The sequence below is a fragment of the Salarias fasciatus genome, chromosome 4 (assembly GCF_902148845.1).
Source record: "Salarias fasciatus chromosome 4, fSalaFa1.1, whole genome shotgun sequence".
NCBI lineage: Eukaryota > Metazoa > Chordata > Actinopteri > Blenniiformes > Blenniidae > Salarias > Salarias fasciatus.
In genome coordinates this window covers 17,310,437-17,330,623 of record NC_043748.1, presented here as the reverse complement: position 1 = coordinate 17,330,623, position 20,187 = coordinate 17,310,437, and the positions used below count along the sequence as shown (strand labels likewise).

The following is a 20,187-nucleotide window of genomic DNA, read 5'->3' as shown; positions in this document are numbered from 1 at the left end:
TATTGTTTAGGTTAGTTCCTTCCTGGAGAAAGCTAATATTTACCAAAGCACGGGTTAGCCAGAGCTGCTGGTTAGTGGGTGTGAGCTGTGTGAGCGTGCGTGTATGTGTGTGTGGGGTTGCCTGCCAGCAGTCATCACAACAATCGAGATTGTGAATTGTACCACTTCAGAGTTGACGTTTAAAAAATGGCATCAATAGCTGCAGCGGCTCATGAGCCGGGCATAAACCCGAGCTCGGTAGCGCTGGCTGACGCTTTAGTCCCCGCGAGCATTTTCGCTCCCGACCGGGGAGGATGCGGGGACGACGCCGGCGACGAGTGCTTCGAGGACGGGGACTTCATGAACGGCGAGCCCGAGGCCCGCGGGATTGACTTTACCAGCAAGGTAAAAAGCTAGGCCCGGCTAGCCTAGCGCCAGCTGCAGATGAATGAATGAAAACATATATACGTTACTGTCTTGTAACCATGTAATTACCGAACAGTGTGTTTTGCTTAATGTTTTTTTCACGCGATTAGAAACAAACGCAATACACACTTGTTTTTAGGTATTTAAAATTGTATATCCGTGTTAGCAATAGCTAATGCTAGCAGTAGCTAATGTTTGGGCCAGAGCTAACATAAGTTCCACACTGCACCATATGCTACCTCCGCACATCTCTCCACAAGGGCATAAGGAGATGATCGTGGTGCAAATTCAAGGCAAAATGAAAACACTGTCATTGGCTTCCTGATGGGTGTTATCATCAATATGCAAAACACACAGGCTGATGAAATACAAGAAGTTATAGTGGTTAGATTAATGTGTTGGACTAGAACCAGCAGCTAAACCCATGTGCAGCAGTATCAGGCTGTGAACATCTTCAGATCTACTGTAAATTCATATTTACATTGCTTAAAGCCAGTAAATCAGGTGGAGTTTTGACATGATGCAATGTTTATTATTTGCGTGTGAGTGACAGTTCGTGCGCAGAGGGGTCAAATTACACACAATACAGTTTCTGTTCCATCAACACATTACACAGAGTTGCATCAGGAGGGAAGTTCCTTCTGACTGAGAGCTTAATTGTCCTTCAACTTTTGTTATGCATATTAATGACAAGTTATAAACCTGGTAAACTGTGTGTTTTAGCACATCAACCTCAAACTACAGTACGGCTGTCAATGTGATGTTAGCAGATATGTGGACAGTTTTTTAATAAAAACACTTTTAATTTAGTTACTAACCTTTGATTGAGTTTTTTGAAGAAAAGTTTGTGGAAATAGACATATTCAAATAGAAATTTGGGTGAATATTTTAACTTATAAAACAGCCTTAAGCAGTTATTGTCTAACCAGCATAGTTTTTTTTTTTTTTTTTGCCGTTTATCAGCATCTAAATTATTGTGCAACCTTGAGTTACATTGTGAGAAGCCAGCCAACTGTGTTTGCATTTGAAGAGCAGCTTTTTCAGTTCCCTCCTGATTCCACCTTTCTGAGCATTTCAGTGTGCGCTCTTACCGCTTCATAAGAAAAATGTAAAGAATGAGTCATAACCAATCTTTTAGTCGCCACACCTGATGCAATTCCCTCTCAACCAAACACAGCACTCCAAGACTGTCTCTGAAAGCAGCTCGAGTTTCTTCGGATTAAACAAATCTGAGAATAATTGGGAGTGTGGCGGTGGTTTTGACAGTCAGTCTTTATGTCTAATATTCCTTTTAGCTGGCCCTTGTGAGCCCGAATGGCGAGCAGTATGACTCGTTACTTCGACAACTTCGGGACAGGATGGAGGAGGGATGTGGAGAGACCATCTACGTGGTCGGGATGGGTTCAGGTATGAGACGCACAACTTCTTTTTTACCCTCACTACACGCAAATTAGCATGAATGTTTTCCTCCCTTCCATCCCCCGCTGTTATCTCCTGTTCACCGATCTGTGGCGGTGCGCTTTCTAACGATTCTCCTCTCGCTCCTCTGTAGATGGTGGTGACTGGGGTCTGGATGAGAAAGATATGGAGGCCTCGGTGGCCACTGTGCGCTCTATGTGTGAGCAGCTGGACGCCGACCTCATCCCTCTGAGAGAGCGCAGCGAGGCTGCCGGCTTGGTACGAGACTTTCTCATCCGGAGGCGAGTGGGCGAGCTCGACTTTCTAGAAGTCAGGTGAGTACTTTACAGTGTTTTTGAACAGCTTTTCTTTCATGTATGTGAAGGAACAACTTGTAATTTAGTGAAAATTTAGAAGTTGCAACAAATAAAGTGATGTATTCACTTGTTGTGTCCCTCAGGGTGGCCGTGGTGGGGAACGTGGACGCCGGTAAGAGCACTCTTCTGGGAGTGTTGACGCACGGTGAGCTGGACAACGGCAGGGGCTTCGCTCGCCAGAAGCTTTTCAGACACAAGCATGAGATGGAGAGCGGCAGGACGAGCAGCGTGGGCAACGACATCCTGGGCTTTGACCAGGAGGGTCAGGTGAGGGTTAAAGTCGTGGCCGCTGTCGTGGTTATTCATGCAGTTGAAACAAATAATTGTGATGTCAGGTTAGCTTGACATATCAGAGCTGAACGCTATGCTGAAACAAACGAGCGAGGAGAAAAGGGACACAATCATTGATAAAACAACAAATCAGGAGTAACCAAATGGTAAGAAGGGCGTTCCAAAACACACTAAGCTCTCTACGTATTAGCACAAGTCTCAGCTAACAAACACTCCTTGAATCAATCCACTGCTGCTCTGCTCCTCTCCCTCCTGCTGAAGGGGTTTAAGAAGGCAGCCAATCGGTCTCTGATGCTGAACAGCTGTCAGACCGGTCCACAGCTGCACCAATCAGCTGTCTGATTCCCTCCTAATGTTTCTTCTTCAGCCAATGGCGTTTGGGTAACCTGTCAGATATCCTCACACAGCTGACAGGAGTTAAACACAAGACGAGATCAGCAGGGCAGCGATCCTAACAAGTACAAAAAATCTATTCAAGTACAGCAACAAAGTGAAGATATATATATATATATGTTTTCTTCTTCTGATATTGCAGTGAGAAAGTTACATGGAAGCAGTCATGATCACTCATTGAAGTCAAAGTATACTTTTATCAGTAGATGTGAGGTTTTTGCTGTGCATGATGTGATTAAATTTATTCAGTTGATAGTTCATGTGCAGAGAATTGCTGTCATTATTAAATCTACCCTGCAGCCAAAACGGCAGAAATAAAACTTAAAAGGCACTAATGTCATAGACATAATGTTTGACTGCTTCAGGAGCTCTCAGAGTGTGGGATGATGACTGTTTCTCAGAGATTAAGCCACATCGTATCCTGTTGAGATCTTTAGGCATTAAAAAGAGAATAAACCCCTGAAGTTACACATATATTTATGGTGAGGCTCTTCTCTGTGCACAGGTGGTGAACAAACCCGACAGTCATGGAGGAAGCCTGGACTGGACCAAAATCTGTGAGAAATCCTCCAAGGTGATCACCTTCATCGACCTGGCCGGCCACGAGAAATACCTGAAGACCACCGTGTTCGGGATGACCGGACACCTTCCAGACTTCTGCATGCTCATGGTCAGAAAGAGGGAGGGGAGGTGGGGTGTGTGTCTGTGTGTGGATGATCTCAGAACATCCGTGTCTGGATATCTGCCTCCATAAAAAAAAGATTTGACTTATGTGGAGTCAAATATTTAAAGTTTGGATTTATTACCTCGGTTTTACGATTTGTTTTCTCTCGTCCTCATCTTCCAGGTGGGCAGTAACGCAGGCATCGTAGGGATGACCAAAGAGCACCTGGGCTTGGCTTTAGCTCTCAATGTTCCTGTGTTTGTAGTGGTGACTAAGATAGACATGTGTCCAGCTAACATCTTACAAGGTCAGTCCTCAGAAGCTCCTTTTTTTCCTTTTCTTTTTTTTTATAACATCCTTGGACTGTAGAAGTCATCTCATGTTGTTATCTTGGTAAAAACAGTTTAGTTCTGCTTTACTTCCAACAGAAACCTTGAAGCTGCTTCAGAGACTACTGAAGTCTCCAGGCTGTAGGAAGATTCCCGTACTGGTCCAGAACAAAGACGACGTCATCGTCACAGCCTCCAACTTCAGCTCAGAGAGGTAATGAGTTCGACTTCGGATGCGTCCAGCCTTGAAATGCCGTGGCGTTAAAGGTTTTGCTGCCCCCTCCCCACAGGATGTGCCCCATCTTTCAGATCTCCAACGTGACTGGAGAGAACATGGACCTGCTCAAGATGTTCCTCAACCTGCTGTCCTCCAGGACGTCCTACCGAGACGATCAGCCCGCCGAGTTCCAGATAGACGACACCTACTCTGTCCCGGTAATCTGAAAACTGGGAGAACCCGATTCAGTCTCTTCAGCACTCACTAAACCATTGCTTATGTTTTTTGTCACGTCGCAGGGAGTAGGGACTGTGGTGTCGGGGACCACGTTACGAGGACTCATCCGTCTGAACGACACCATGCTCCTGGGCCCGGATCCTCTCGGGAGCTTCATCCAGATCGCCGTCAAATCAATTCACCGCAAGAGGATGCCTGTGAAGGAAGTCAGAGGCGGCCAGACCGCGTCGTTCGCGCTCAAAAAGGTGAGAGGAGGGGCTGTCGAAACGCATCGGGATGTGACTGCAGTTACTGTGCCGTTTCATGCTTGCATAACCACGTGTAAAATCTGTCGTGCGCCTCTCTCTAAAGATCAAGCGTTCATCTATACGGAAAGGCATGGTGATGGTGTCTCCCAGGCTAAGCCCACAGGCAACGTGGGAGTTTGAGGCAGAGATCCTGGTGCTGCACCATCCCACCACAATATCTCCAAGATACCAGGCCATGGGTGTGTTTCATCGACACTTAACTTTTCCGCCAGTCTGATTGCTTGTGATTTGTGTCCCACTTTACCCAGAACCCCGAGAGTATTGTAGAAAGACTTGTTCGCTTGTCATGGACTGAAACAAATCACTGTTGTGGACTTTACGTCCACTGAGGCTTTGAACCGTCTTGAAGTCATTTTTAATGTGTGACAGCAGTGTTATCTCCTGCCGTTCCTCATGTGAGAGGTGTCACCTGGTGGCGTTGTGTAAGAAACGAGCACGAAGCTCAGACAGCGGGAAGCACTCTGATCAGATCACAAACAAGCTCGCCCCACCCCCCTTTAATCTGATCCTAATGTCAGTCGGCCATTCTGATCAGATTGAAGAGCACAATGTGACGTGCATACCGTGGGTGAACGCATTCACCTTCCTGGTTTTTACATTTGGAAATGTAACATCTTCTCAATCAAGATGATGAAAAAGTCATACTGTATTATTCTCTCGAGAGATATTCAGCGACGCTTTCCTCAGTTATGAAATAATTATATGTGCATGTATTAGTGAGTCACCACTGCAAGCAAAGTCCGCCTGCATTCACTCTGCTGTCTGTGTCTTTTGTTCTGTGTTGCGACGCTCAGTCCACTGTGGCAGCATCAGGCAGACGGCCACCATCTTGTCCATGAACAGAGACTGTCTACGAACAGGCGACAAGGCCTCGGTCCACTTCCGCTTCATCAAGACCCCCGAGTACCTGCACTGCGACCAGAGGCTGGTGTTCAGGGAGGGGCGCACCAAAGCAGTGGGGACCATCACCAAGGTAGCAGAGCATCCTGGGAAAGGACTGCTAATCTCACTGTTTCTAGACAAAAGGCGACAAAAGGAGAGCTAATGTGACAGAGGAAGTTAAAAACATACTTTAAGCTTCCTCAACAGTTCTCATCATAATTCCGTAATGATCACTTTGGAGAGCATCTCTATTTAGTTTTCTCATAATGCTCACCTACGGGCTTGCGTCTTTTCCAGCTGCTGCAGTCCACCAACAACATGCCGTCAAACTCCAAGCCTGCGCAAATCAAGATGCAGTCCACAAAAAAGGCCCCGCTCCGAAAAGAGGACGGCACCACGGCAGCCGGTGACGACGCAGCCACGATAGCAACAATAGCACAGTCAGCGGGCGCCAACACGACACAACCGGTGAGTAAAAAGAAAAAAATAGACACTATAATACTTTCGGTGTGTTCTTGTTTCTTGTTTGAAACCATCCTGTCCTCTGCAGCATCTCTCTAAAGAAACACTCTTTCCTTTTTTTCCACTAACCTTGTCATGTCGCGTGACTTCTTTACACTCTCTCCCTCTTCGCTGCTACTCCGAAGGGAGAGGGAGATGAGGACCCTCAAATAAAGGAGGGCAGCAAAGAGAACAAGGTACAAGGTGTCGGTTGTGTTTGACTGTGCAGCATGTTTCTGAACCCGGCCAGGGGGGGTTCTTGTGAGGGGTCTACATGTGATTTGCGTGCTCTGTGGATTTGAGTTTAAGTGTGTGTGTATGTGTGTAAATATGTGTAGAGATTGCATGATCTCCTCCAGTCCAAAAGCATGTTGAACACATATTTGTTCACAGGCTGAGCGGGCTGGATTGGTGAAATAGTACCATAATAACCCGCGACCTGCTGATGGATGGAAGATGCGACACAAATAAATGTGTTGCTAAAGTCATCCTGACATTATCCGGTGCCTCGCTGAGCCTTTGTGTTCTTCTGTCCTGCAGCCAAAGTCTGGAGGCGGTGGACGGAGAAGAGGCGGCCAGAGGCACAAAGGAAAAGGCCAGAACAGCAACAGCAACTCCACAGCGGCGCCCCCGTCTTCAGGGACAGGAGGCTGCTGAATCGCTCTCTCTTTCATACAGACCCCCCCTCTCACACACACACACCACCACCACCATCGCCACCACCACCTCCTCTCGTTCACTCCACCAAGTGTCTTCATTTCCACAAAACACAAAGGAATACCGATGTTGGGAGCGAGACACTCCTCAGTCTCACTTCTCCGTTTGCCTTTCTCCATGATGGTCTCACAGTTTTTATAGCAAAGGGAAACAGAGCAGCGGGAAAGTGTCAGACCGAAAGCGGACACCCGGTTTGTAATTTACTGTCAGCTGCCTTTACGTTTTCGAATGGTTTGGGTGACGTGCAGTAGCCCGGTTAGCGAGGTCAGCCTCTCTCAGGAAGATGATTTATTTGATTATTGCCACATCATATGAAACCTTTGTGAAACCTGTGGCTCAGAGCCCGGGGCAGCGAGGGGGGCTAAATCCAAAACAAGAGTCGAGCACCGACATGAGCAGCTATATGTGGAATCCCCCCCCCCCATTACATTCCCAATGTATTTGCAATGATCCACAGTTGTACTATTTATACCGCATATGTAAATTAGCTGTTAGTTGTGCTGATTGGAAAGATGTATAAAATGTATGCAAATCACACATGAATGTAGCAGAGGGCACACAGTGGTTTTAAAATTCTAGATATACGGGAAATATAAGCTGTCGCCTTTTCTAACTGTCAGTTATTTATTTAGCATACATGCAAAAAAGAAAAAAAAAAAAAAATCTTGGATGGTCTTAAATTCTCTCCAGCTTATTTCGCCTGCTCTCTTAGATTCAGTAGTATCCGTCATGCCTCCATCGCCAGTCCATTTACAAACTGTGTGAACTGAAACCTTGAGCTGCTGCTAATGATTCCCAGTCATGCAGTACTTGCAGTGCTAGTTGTAACTCTGATAACCCGACGTGTTATGGCCTGTTGCTGTTGTCATGTTGTGACATTTTAAACACTTTGCCACAGAAAATACCGACAATAAACACCTTTTACTCAACCTTTCCGAGACTGCAGCGCATTCTGTGCTTTTTAAAATATCAAAATAAACACGGAAATATTTCAGTGGTGAAGAATTCAACATAAGAAAGAGGTTTTAATTCAGCTTTATCGTGCTCACTTTTTTCCCCCCTTCAATATACTGCAAGTCACTTTATGTACAGAAAACAGAGTTGCTGAAGTATCTTTAAAAAGATATCAGAATCCTCCAGTGTACGATTGCCAGTATCACACAATCGATGTGATTCACACAGAACACCATAGATACAATTATTTAAATCCAGAATCCTGGTTACTTCTATTTTATCTCATAGGAAACTCACATATACTTTTTCTTTTTTGAAGTACAAAAAAAGTGGACTTACAGTTGGAGTTAACCTAGTTGGCAGAGCAGGAATCAATACAACAAAAATAGCCATCAGTCAGGAATGAAAAGTGCATGGATTTCCAAAGTAACCTGCAGGAAATGTAACAATTGGAACACAAAACTTAAACTGAACGCAGCGTTTCCTGGAGGTTACGGACTGAAGACCGGTTGGAAAATCGGCCTAGTTGGTTTAACTTGCACACAAAAAAAAGAAAAACCAAACATGGCAAAATATAGCATATACATATAATTCTGTAACATGTATTTATGTAACACAAAAAGCATCTGCTTCATGTACATTATATCGTACAAGTGCCGACTGCTCACTACCACTGTTAGAGTCGCACAGGAGTCCAGAGTTCAGTATCGCAGTCAGAGAAGGCTTTACTCGGCATGTGCAACATTTCTACTCACGGAAAAGATTTAGTGGAATTCAGAATATTGACATAAGCAGCACTTTTCTCCCAAGAAACACTACAGCTTCATTTCGGTGTTTAAATTGGAAACGTTCGGTTGGGTTGCATTGACTGTTTTCACCGACACGGAACAGGCACTCCATGAACTATGAGAAGAGAGAACTACTGAGAATTCCTCCTGTCTGAACACATTGTTTCATGTGTTTATATATGTTTGTTTGTTTTTTAACCTTCTTGTGAAATGGCTTTTATCATGAGCGGAAAAAGTAATAATGTTCACATGCTTCAGCCCATAAAAACATTGTCCAGTTGCATGATGATTAAATTTTAGTCATCTTTTGATTTTTAAATTATCCAAAGTTGAAAGACGATAACAAGGCGCCTCTGTTCGGGCCTGTTTGGGTCTAAAGTGTGACTTAGTGTCTGCAAGTTTTAAAAAAAGAAAAAGAAAAAGTGGAGTCATTGAATATACACAGACACGCAGGTTTCAGCCATCTTTTTGGTGAGTGGTTAGCCGTCAATGTCCCAGCTGAAGAGATGATGTTTCACCAACATGTCCTGCACTCCCTCTTTCAGCGGCTTCTGCTCCTTCTCCTGGGAACAAAAGGCACAAAGTTTTTAATCGTGTCACAGACAGAAACTCCACTGTGCTGTTTCAAACTTCAAACTAAAATAAAAACTAAAACAAGTTAGAACGAAGAGACACATGAAAGTGGAGTTTCTTGAAACATGTCAGCAGCTAAAATAGAGATCTTCACAGATCACCACTACCGACTTATGGTTGTAAAAGAACAAGCATGAGGAAAAGCACATGCTGCTAATGCCTACTCTACTATAGTAAGTCAGGACATTGTGGCAGAGGAGACTAAATGAATAAACTGCCATTCATTCTGACTGCAAACTGCTTTTTTCTCACTGGAACTGGTTTCTAAAATGCCGGCATTTGCTGAGTTCAAACCACTGTGACGAGCTGCATTTCTCCCCCCTCCCTCCAGGGTGTCACTGAGGTAAAGAAAAGGTCAAGTCGCAGTGCTGTAACTTGCCAACCAACCCTCCGGAAGCTTCCTCATGTCTTTGCCTTGCCGGTTCACTTCAAACATGATCTGCTGTGTTTGTCCTGACAGAGGTGCCGCTGCGCTGCAGTGACGTTTTGGCGAACCGAGCGAGCCGGTTGACCTCACTCCGTCTACTGTTCATACAGCTGCCAGTCACAGCAGGTAGACGGCGGGCTGACCCCGTCATTCATGCTGATTAAACGCTTTCACACCCGCCCTGCACCCACCGAGGGGGGTGGAAGCAACTCTGTGACCTTTCTGAACAATGTTATAATGTGTCACCACAATGTCAATTTAACAATAAAGTGTGAACCTTGAAAACAGAGAAGTAATCTAACTACTGTCTACTCTACAGCAGTGACATTTTACCTAAAGATCCCAACTAAAGAGGTGATGCTGAACCAGCACATCCATAACTTCTGCTTTCATGACGGCGGACTTCTGAAAAAGCATAAAGTCCATTTTTTTTTCGCTTCTCTCTGATAGAACATTTAATCCATGTGTAACATTTGCTCACTATAGACTCGTTGTAGAGATGCTGTGACGTTCACTTGGCTCACCTCTTTCTTGTCAGGTAGCTCGCAGTCCTGGGAGAGACTGAAGGCAAACTTTGAAAGGACCCTGAAGAGACAGTAAGTGGTTTACTTGTTAGATCAAGTCTTTTCTGTAATAATTACTTTGTTTCTCTTTTATACACAGTAGAGAAGCAACTTCATGCTTCTAATGACAAATACAGTAGGTTGTATAAAATACACAAGAATAAAAGACAAGGATGTAGTGAACATGATTAGTAAATATTAGAAATAATTCAAAATGCAGTTCAAATAAATGCTGTACTTTCAAACTATTACAACACATGTGATGGAAGGATGTACAATAGAGTCATCTTCATCGCTACAGAACAGAATCTGTAAGTAAGTGAAATAATAGACAATTCGATGCTTCTTGTCATGCGTGTTTATTACCTGAGCTCGCATTTGATCTGCACCCATCCGGGGCTGCGGAGGAAGGACCACGGCTGGTACCACTTCTCTACAGCAGAGATGCTGGAGCACAACACCTCCAACCACAGGTGCAGGACCTGCTCACTGAGGAGACACGGTGGGAACCCAGGGGTTTGAGAAGGACTTGGAGCAGATTGAAGGTTCGACAAACACGAACAGAGTGAGGATTTCTGTCACAATAACTCACTTCAGTCCGACACAGATGAGAGATCTGAACTTGACGTCCATCTGAGCGTGCGCCGAGTCATGGCTCATGTTGACCGACTGCACCGCCTGGGAGGAGGAGATAGGGGGCGCTCAGGTACTGCTTACTCAGTCTGATATTTTTACAGAGAAGTTCAGTCTATTTCCTGACTATACTCAGAGTCAAGTCTTTTTTTTTGTCTTTATGATGTGAAAAAACTCATTTCTACTCACTCTGTATAGCAGCTCCTCAGGTGTCAGTACTTTCCCATCTTCATCTAACCTGGTAAATGCAAAACACAATGGTTTGTCAAATGTTTTGAATCTTGCAAATACAAGTTTAACATGAATATTTTGAATCTTTGCATCCCTAAACACACCATATTTAATGTTTTTGTGCACAGCAGGTTTCATAAAATAAATAGTAATAAAAAAAAAGGTAGATTTGGGAGCTTTACCTGTAGGTTTTACACAACACCAGTCTGGAATAGACGGAGTTGAAGTCTCTCTCCACTTCTCGACTCGCAGCCTGAAGGCGACGCACAAAATAGAGAGATGCAGCGCTCTGCTAAATTTGATACAAATTGTGTGAAATGTGGTGTCACGATGAATTAACAAAAGCTGTCTTACCTCCTCTATGAATAACCAGGGGTGACAGGGCCCCCCGAGTATGGAGGGCTTTTTGAGACCGTGCTGAAAGATGGCTTTCAGAGCTGGACACAGAGTCCCTCTGGCCAAGTCTGTCACCGCCTCCGTCACCGAGTCGTCGCCTGCTAGTGAGTACTGGGGACGAGACACGAGAGCACCGCTCAATGTCGAGGACACGGCATGACTTCACGCTCACAACGACTGCAGGAGAGACGTGACTAAAAGACAGAAGCTGCCGAACGATACATGACAAATACTCCGAAGAACTTCGGCTGAGAAAACCGGACAGTCTGCTACTATTTGAGGCTGAAGGTGGAATGTATTCATATTCTTACCTCTTTGCTTCTCTCGTCTAAAATCTCCACGAACTTTGCTGGAAACCAACCTAAAAAGAGCGAGAAAATAGATGTGGTGGGATGGATTCGTCTTCTAGTTTGCAGTAAGAGTCAATAAAAGCACAAACCTCTGAGTCCGTTTAGCTCTCCAACCCAACAGTGTTCGTCTTTCTGTGAGATGATCTAAAAGACAGAGACATTCATTCCCCATTACTCGTAATTCTCAGTTCAGTGGACGTCTGAACGTCGATCGGGACTCACAGTGATGATGTCGTTCTTCCTGAAGCCGAGCTCGTCGTCGTCATGTCGCTCAAAATCCAGCAGAGCCTTTGCTCTTCTCCGTCGAGTGCGAGACACAACGAGGAAGTTTTCATGGTCCCTCTGATGGCTCTCCATCGAGTAGTCTGGAGTCAGATCCTACGGAGAAAGGATGGGGGAAAACAGGTTGGAATGAATCCTGATAAAAGGTAAAGAAAAATGAGAAAAACCAAATATCGGCTGTATGATGGCAAAATTAGCCAGCTTCCTTCCTGTTCCTGACTCACCGTGCTGGAGTGACGAGGGTCCAGACAGTGGAAATGCTCTGCAGTGCGAGCTATGGCCTCTCGCAGGGCCGCCACCAACTCCGTCTGCTTAATATTCTTCGATTTCAGCGCCTCTGCCTCATCCTCCCCGAAGAGCAGGGAGCTTAATGTGGATTTTCTGCGCAGGGACTGTCTCCTCACCACCTGAATATATATACAATTATAGGATGAATGCATTTGCTTTTTTACCTTTTTTTTATTAAAACTTTAGAAAACATGAATTGAGCTTGTTGAACTTGAAATTCCTACGACTTAAGTATATCAGCACATTCAATTTTACAAGGCTACAGTCACTCACCTTGTTGAGATTAGTGTTGAGGGCTGCGTTGTTTCCATTGCTGAGCTGTGCCTGCTCGTTCAGGATGTAGGCGAGATGCTTGTGTCGGTGTGCTTCCAGAGTTTCCTGGGACATTGTCCCTGCTAATCTCATCGCCTCCCCGAGAACTTCAAGCCCATCCTTCAGCTGACTTGGCAAGTCTGACAGAGTATTAAAAATAGATGCCGAATTCTCCGAGGACACAAGCTCCTCCTCCTGCAGGCATGAAGTACACATCAAACACAATATGTGATCAGCAGGGAAATAGCAAGAATATTTTGCTGAAGTATGGAGTGACTTATCATTCCTGACTACTTTAATTTAAAACAGTTTTGTGGACCAAAGGAGGTGGAGAGCAGGTACCTTAATCTTGAGCATCCCCAGAGTGATCTGGAAGAGCACCAGAGAGCCTTGATAGAAGAGCAGATCCCAGATCCTGAGGAGCAGGCGGATGTCCACCACACTGGCAAACGACGTCAAGAACCAGTGCAGTGTGATCAGCGACAGCTCTGCATTTATAAGAAGGAGTGTGTTACATAAAATATGGACTACAGCCCCTGTAAGCATTCATTAGACCATATGCGGCACACACCTATGTCGTGCTCCTGAAGAAGACGGTCGAGGGCTGGCAGGTACTGAACTATGAGCTGACGGAGGACTCTTTGGTCTGTCTGGACACCCAGCAGAGTGGAGGAGAAGTACGAGGGAGGGAGGAGGTCTTCGATCAGGGCACACATCATCCATAAAGCATCCTCCTCCTCAAGAAAGAGCAGCAGACAGGAAACCACCTGGGTGACAGAGAGGGGAGTAGAGAGGAGAGACACAAGGAAGCAGGTCTAAGAATTTCATCAGGATGATGTTAAAGTGGTGAAGGTGCCAATACAAGTACCGTATTGGCCCGAATATAAGACGATGTTTTTTTCCAGAAATTGCATCCTCAAAAGTGGGGTCGTGTTATAATCGCGGACTTACGGTAGATGGTCAATACGCATCCGCGCCGCTAGATGGCGCCAAAGTATCACTGAGCAGAGAGCGAGTGGAGCGATGAAATGAGATCAAATGATCTGATGAAAAATGGCGGATCATCTGGAACAAAGGGGCTGAACGCTGGACAACTGAGCAAACAACAGAGGCGAAGTTATGATACCAACTTTAAACTGGTGGTGATCAACGCAGCAGAGTCATCAAACAACTGCCAAGCCGCCAAGAGATATGGTGCAGCAGAGCGCCTCGTTCGATGTTGGAGAGCACAGAAAAAACGCCTACAGAATGCTAACACCATGAGAAAAACTTTCCGTGGTCCCAGGAGCGGCGCTTCAGAGAGACTGATAGAAGGGTGAGTGAATACATCTCTGAAAAACGGAAAGACGGAATGTCCACCACCAGAGCCTGATTCAGCTAAAGGCACTGGAAAGTTATTTACATCATTTATGCAGTTTGAACCCCTTGAGGCTTCTTATTTGTTGCTTATTGTTTCTTACTGTAGTAATATTTTTTCATTTTATATCATGTGCAATGTTATCTCAGTTGTGAGTTTTTGAGTTTATAATAATTGTATAATAAAAAGTTGTTTTATGAATGACCTTACTGTTTTCAGCATTTTCTTTTTTTTTTTTTTTTCACAAAATGATCTTTGAAAAATAGGGGTCGTGTTATAATCGGAGTCGTCTTATATTAGGGCCAATACGGTAAGTGGTTTGTTCGTGCACGATCAGGTGTGTGTGATGTCCTCACCATGCCAGTGCCCTGACAGTACCCAATGTCAGGGTAAAGCCATGCAAGGCCTCTCAGTACCCGCCTCAGCCTCGGCACGCCAACGCTGCTCATGCTGTTAAAGCACGCGTTTGTGGGCATCGTCCGCAGCAGGTCCTTCTCTATCTGAAGAACGGAGTTTCAAAACATTGCAGTCATTAAGCTTACAAAGACAGACAGCGAGAGGTGAAGAAATCATTTTGCAACACAGTGACGCGAGCACTGTATTATTTACAATCTAATATCCGATGTTTGTCTTCCTGTGAAATGGGACTGTTATGTAATTGGAGACTTCTTAAACCGATCCCTCATCTTAATCATCTACCATGAACCACTGATGGACTCGTATGTGCAGAGGCAGTGGTTTTACCTGTTTAGCTGTGATGGTGTCGTCATTAGAACTGTTCTTGATGATTTCTCTGTAGGAGATTTCAGAACTCCTCTTCTTCTGTAACGCTCCAGACAGACGCATCCACAGCTAACAGACAGAGCAGTACAGCTCATCACTTTATCACAAACCGGGCTGGGAAGTATTACTGGGATGCCGTCAGTAGTCGGGCTCTGCTTCGGGTGTGCTTACCTGCGGCCTCATGCTGTGAGGTATTCCACCGAGCACCAGGGACCGCAGGCGCTCGGAGCGTGAAAGCACCGGATCGATGAGCTCCCAGGTCAAGTCGCCCACCGTGTGGTTGTGGGTGAACTCCAGGTGGGCTTGCCACCGCAGCCGCTGCTGGGGGTCCTCGCGCTGCGGCGAGCCCTCGCTGCCCAGCCAGGACTTAGATTCTTCTCCCTCTGAGTGAAGAGAATCACACAATCGCCTTAGATTCATGTTACTTTGTGAACATGCTCCTAAAAAACAAAAAGGACTTTTCAACCCCTTCAACTACAGAGTGATAGAGGAAACATAGCAGCGATGGCAAATTCTGTAAAATAAAGGATTGGAAAAAAGATTAAACTAAACCAAAAACAAATAATTCTCACTGTAGTATAACCACAATGAAGAAATAATCACAAAGGTAACAGAGATTTACAAAGACCAATATGCTTGGATGATTATTTTTAGTCCTTTTTCCTGATTAATGTCCAGGAAATCAGGCCGGTTTTGAAAAACATGGACTGCAGACAGAAACTGTGTTTGTGTGAGTGGGAACGAGTAAATGAAATACCCTCGGTGTCAACTCTGAAGCCAAACTCATCATACTGGCGCTCAGGCTGTTCTGAGGGCTCCTTCTGTGGAGACAAGGAGAAAAATGCACGTTGTTATTGCTCATCTCATCATGTAAATGTCCTGATGAAAATCCTGCTGTGGTTACAAGCCTGCTGCAACGCAACAAATCTGAATACGGGAGCAGTCCTGTTGTGGCCGCAGCTTCCTCCGAGTGTATTAAACTACACGGGTATGTCAAAATTTGCAATCTCATGCTCTGCCCTGCTCTCAAGAGGTGACATCCTTTTTCTCTGAAACACTTCGAGTGTTGTTCTCACATGATGGTACTTGGCCAAAATGTCCTGGGGCCACATGCTGGGGGTGAGAGCAGAGAAAGGCCCACCGGGGGCTGGAGTGTAGGTCCCTGAAACAGAGAAATAGCTATATTAAAAACAGGAAGCACAGGATAATCCATAAAAAGCAGTAAATACGTTTAAACTAAAAACACTCATTAGATTCAAAGTTAAAAAGGAAATATTGCAGATCCAGACCTGACATCCTGTCGGGAGCAGAGTGGACGTCTTAAATGGGGAGAGACTGAGCAGTCCGGGAAGAGAAAACAAACACATCAACTGATACCACTGCGGAAAAAAACAAGAGGGAGAAAACATGTTGCAGTTCAATCCAAGGATTTTTCCACAGACATGTTGAAGCGTACTCAACGAGAAGATCCCAAAGCCTAACTTCAGTGTTTTCATGGGTAAATGTCAGGACACAACACATCTCAAATTATTTGACTCTCAGAAGTAAAAGACTCAGCGGAGGCAGAACGATAAAGTGATAACTTCAATTTGTTTTTATGCCAAAAGTGATTCAGTCCATTTGTTAATAAATCTGTCATTTGCAAATGTGAAATGACAGTCTAATATTTCCACATCTATAAACACTTTCCCCAAACAAATTGCTAAATGAACTAAATTAGTTGATTAATTATAAGCATTTAGAGTCATTGTATGAATGTATGCAGCTTCCTGACATCTGAAATAGCCAGAGGTGCATACAAGTTTCTAAATGTGTAGTTCTGCATGCAACACTCACACAAACTATGGCTTGAGTCTCATATTTAAGGAAGCTCAACATGCATCGCTGATCTGTCCACACTAAGAAAATAATAGTCCTGGTCTCTAATGCTTTCTGACTTATAAACACAGATTCCAACTCAATATCAAAGCGTTCTTGTCTAAAACTGCTTACCCAGCTTTCTAAACACCGCCGCCAGTCCCAAAACACCTTATTAATGAAGGAAAGACGTCGAGTCTAAAGTCCAGTAACTGTAGTGATGAACAGTTTCTTGCTCTATCACAACTTAACAGATTTGTTCTGCACGCTTCAAGTGGGGAAATAAAAAATGTTCCGTGTCGAAGGATCATATGACTGTGCACTTTCAACAAGCTGTTTATCTCAAGTGTGTGTGTGTGTGTGTGTTGGTCTTGACTCATTTTTAGCATGTATGTCTCGAGGCACAGTTAAACACTCAAATGAGTGGAACCTTTGTTCTGAATTTGGAATTTATGTTCAAAGTCTTCCACCAGACGTCTCTCATTTTTTTTTCCACTCAGCTTTTTCTGGATGAAAATGTAATCATGTTTGTTGGCAGGAAGGTATGCGTACGCAATTCTCTCAGAATTGCATTACTTTGATTAGAGGGGTCAGAAAATAGAACGAACCGTTCCGCAACTCTGAGAAATACAGTTAGCTCTTCTCACTTTAAGATTGGAATCACTGCACAGCCTCCCAGATTGTGTTTTTTAGATATGGACTGTGTGCTATAAAACTATTGCAAGAAACAAAACTGTCTTCTTAGTACAACAATTTCCTACGTAACATGCCACTTCAACTAAGGCCTTTGCCTAACAGGTCACACTTGGATGTAAATGAATTAAACATGAAAAAAAAAAACTGGTAGTGAGAGCCAGAATATGCATAACGTAAACATTATTTTATACCAAACATTCCACCTCTGATACATAACCATGTGTTTCACAGTCCTGCTAAATGTCTATATATTTATTGCACAAGATACTGGTCTTACAGCACGTAGTAGAAACAGGGGAAGTGTTCCTCCATACAAGAATATATTTTTAATACCGATACTATCTGTACTACAAGTCCAAACTAAACACACACAAACCACAACAGTGTAACAAGCATAACCGGCAAACGAGGCTCACCAGCACGCACACACCCAGCCAAAATGATTCATTCTACCAGCAGGCTTGCAGCATCTGAAGGAGGATTTAGGACTTAAGAGAGATGAGAAATCAATTTGAGGTCTGGAGCATGGCCAGATGCTTTCAGGGTAGCTGTGTGTGTAGCTCGGGGGAGCACAGGGATTTCACCGCTACTCCCTTACAAGAACATTAACAGTTTAATCACCTGCCAAGAAAACCAACATCACAGGGCCCCACCTGCAAACTGTTGCACGTACTGATTATCTAATTGCAAAGTCTGCCACCACAGAAAGAGCCAAAAAACCACCAGAATCATTCATCTCATGTAATAAACATGATTAGTCTTAATTTGAAGCCAGACTCCCAGAGTCACATGTGGGTGTAGGACCGGTTCAAAGGAAACACTAAGCATATTAAATAAATGGTCAACTGTTTGTTTACAATTTGATAAGACACATTTGTCCTTTGTTGCTACAGTTGGACATTGTTCTGGAGTTTGACCATCTATTGACGACTCCAAAATGTCAATAATAGCGAACAATGGCTTCATTAGACTCAGGTTACCATAAATACAGTAATGCCAGAACACAGAGGGGTGAGAGGTCTTCTGAGATTGTTCTGATGACATTTTCATTTTCCTTGGCACAAATGTTTATGAAAATCAAAATGTCATCTGTTGAATCAATATTCTGAACAGTTATATAGCTACAAAAACCTCTCAGAGGTTCGTAGAGTTTTCTAAAAGTAAAATGATCAGGTCCCACATTCACATGTGTAGAATCACGTATCAAACTGTTTGTTGTACTACATCGTTTTTCATTATTCTGTAACCGCAAGTAGTACAGCAGAAAGTCACCACCTCTGTTCATGTATGACTACACTCACTGGAAAAGTATCATAAGATATTTTAGTTATAACTGGAGACAGAATTGAGATGATGACAAATTGCGAATCCAAATTACAGCACAACTACAATTACTATGTATAACAGTATAAAACCTAAGCAATAACTGGCTAAGGGTAGGAAGGAAAAGTCCAGATGAAGATGTTTGGTGTAAGAATGTTGGATCACGAACGATCATGTATTCCGCCCTCATTTGCTTCGGATGGAAAAAAATATATATAATAACTTATTTCACGAGGACATCACTTCTGTTACGTCACGAGGAGCTCTGCTCACCTATGTTGACACACGCTGGTCAACACCCTGCTGCAAGAAAAGCAACATCCTGTTGCTCAGATGATGCAACAGTGTGCACAGCAAAAGTATTCCTCCTCCTTCACTCGGATGAGGAGCTTGTGCAGCCCTGTTAATCTCCCCTCCCCTTCCTATTAACCTCCTCCAGTTGTTCCTCAGAGAAACCACGGTTTTAGTGACTCATGTTCCCCTCTCATGAACACGCCTACCTGCACAACCATGCATGTCAGTGCATTACTCTCTTGGAAACCTGCTGCATTCGCCTCGGATGAATATTGACAGCCTTTCGTTCCCGTTGGCAGACAGGGCTTTTCCGTCTCACTCCTCTCTCTCTCTGACACACATACAGTCACATCTACCCATTCACACTTGCAGGCATGTGTCACTGTGATGATCAGGGATGCCACATCCTCAACAACAGGAAAATGTTAATCTGTTGGGAACCCCCTCTTTATAATGGGAAGGGCTGCAAAAGTGAGCCAGCATTCTGCAGGGAAAAGGAGACAAAGAGCTAATAATGCTGTCTTCTATATATGCGACAGAGCTATGCATACAGCAACAAGTGATTGACTAATAAATGGAGGAAATAGTGCACAAATTGCATAGCGAGGTGCTGTAAGTGTAACAGTAAAACTACTGAGACAGGCTGCAAAATACTCATTGTATGTCTAACTGTTTCTATATATTTAAAATAAATTGTTTGATAAAACTGACATGATGTATGGGTAATATCGAGCACACTGGTGATCTAAACAAACCCAGGGAGGATACTTTACTTACGTCTGTGTACACAGCAGACGTGTACCTACATAAACGCTACGTCAAACCGCAGCTGACGTCAGGTGCAGTTTTAACGAGATATCGCGTTAAATTACCCGCGGCAGCACGTTCAGTCCACTGCATTTACAGTAAATTCACAAAAGTTACAGCCGCAATATTCTTACAAGCTTGACGAAACGCCTTAGGGACCAATGCAACGTCCATGTTTTCACTTGTCAGCTGTTAGCCATACGTGCTACATGTAGCTTTCAGCTAGTAGTTACGTGCAAAGTGTGAGCACGCGAAGCCGCGTCACCTACCTTTACATTATTCTGAGGCGGCAGTTTATGGCAGACGTGAATCGGTACCGCTGGAGAAGGAGACCCATCAGTTATGCCATGATTCGCATCACAATTGTGATTTCCCTTTACGGTGCACCTGCTAGTGCCGACGTGTAGCTCCGTAGTATTCTTGCGCCCTGCGAGGGCTTTTTCTTCCCTGTTTCCTCTTCCATCCCGAGAAGTAGTTCCAAATCCCGGAACTAC

At 44.3% G+C, this 20,187-nt stretch overlaps 2 protein-coding genes across 3 annotated transcripts; one reads left to right on the top strand and one right to left on the bottom strand.

Moving 5' to 3' along the window:
• gtpbp1 (GTP binding protein 1) lies at window positions 1-6,679 on the top strand. 2 transcript variants are annotated; one of them, XM_030089069.1, is made up of 14 exons: window positions 1-384; window positions 1,701-1,812; window positions 1,958-2,138; window positions 2,264-2,447; window positions 3,370-3,534; window positions 3,712-3,835; window positions 3,957-4,071; window positions 4,148-4,292; window positions 4,374-4,556; window positions 4,663-4,798; window positions 5,414-5,592; window positions 5,799-5,969; window positions 6,149-6,199; window positions 6,543-6,679. In XM_030089069.1, exons 1-14 carry the CDS (start codon window positions 187-189, stop codon window positions 6,657-6,659), a joined length of 2,061 nt encoding a protein of 686 aa, XP_029944929.1. In that variant the 5' UTR covers window positions 1-186; the 3' UTR covers window positions 6,660-6,679. The 2 variants fall into 2 exon arrangements, with proteins under 2 accessions (XP_029944929.1, XP_029944930.1); XM_030089070.1 differs by lacking the exon at window positions 6,149-6,199 and having other exon boundaries at window positions 2-384.
• Window positions 6,680-7,780: 1,101 nt separating this feature from the next.
• On the bottom strand, window positions 7,781-20,135 carry sgsm3 (small G protein signaling modulator 3). The gene is made up of 21 exons (XM_030089068.1): window positions 19,963-20,135; window positions 16,006-16,095; window positions 15,793-15,878; window positions 15,474-15,537; window positions 14,888-15,099; window positions 14,678-14,785; window positions 14,290-14,433; window positions 13,148-13,343; window positions 12,919-13,064; window positions 12,538-12,771; window positions 12,201-12,383; window positions 11,917-12,072; window positions 11,784-11,838; window positions 11,656-11,705; window positions 11,303-11,455; window positions 11,131-11,201; window positions 10,907-10,955; window positions 10,677-10,762; window positions 10,451-10,573; window positions 10,046-10,106; window positions 7,781-9,024 (listed from the first exon to the last, which is right to left on the bottom strand). The coding sequence occupies exons 2-21, from the start codon at window positions 16,010-16,012 to the stop codon at window positions 8,941-8,943; spliced, it is 2,268 nt and encodes a 755-aa protein (XP_029944928.1). The 5' UTR covers window positions 16,013-16,095; window positions 19,963-20,135; the 3' UTR covers window positions 7,781-8,940.
• Window positions 20,136-20,187: the final 52 nt, after the last annotated feature.

Excerpts from the sequence above, each read along its gene's own strand:
- gtpbp1 (XM_030089069.1), top strand. The coding sequence starts at position 187 with ATGGCATCAATAGCTGCAGCGGCTCATGAGCCGGGCATAAACCCGAGC. Across the intron at positions 385-1,700 it reads GGATTGACTTTACCAGCAAG|CTGGCCCTTGTGAGCCCGAA; the intron begins GTAAAAAGCTAG and ends TATTCCTTTTAG. Across the intron at positions 6,200-6,542 it reads AGGGCAGCAAAGAGAACAAG|CCAAAGTCTGGAGGCGGTGG; the intron begins GTACAAGGTGTC and ends TCTGTCCTGCAG.
- sgsm3 (XM_030089068.1), bottom strand. Across the intron at positions 14,786-14,887 it reads CTCACAGCATGAGGCCGCAG|CTGTGGATGCGTCTGTCTGG; the intron begins GTAAGCACACCC and ends TCTGTCTGTTAG. Across the intron at positions 14,434-14,677 it reads ACACCATCACAGCTAAACAG|ATAGAGAAGGACCTGCTGCG; the intron begins GTAAAACCACTG and ends TCCGTTCTTCAG.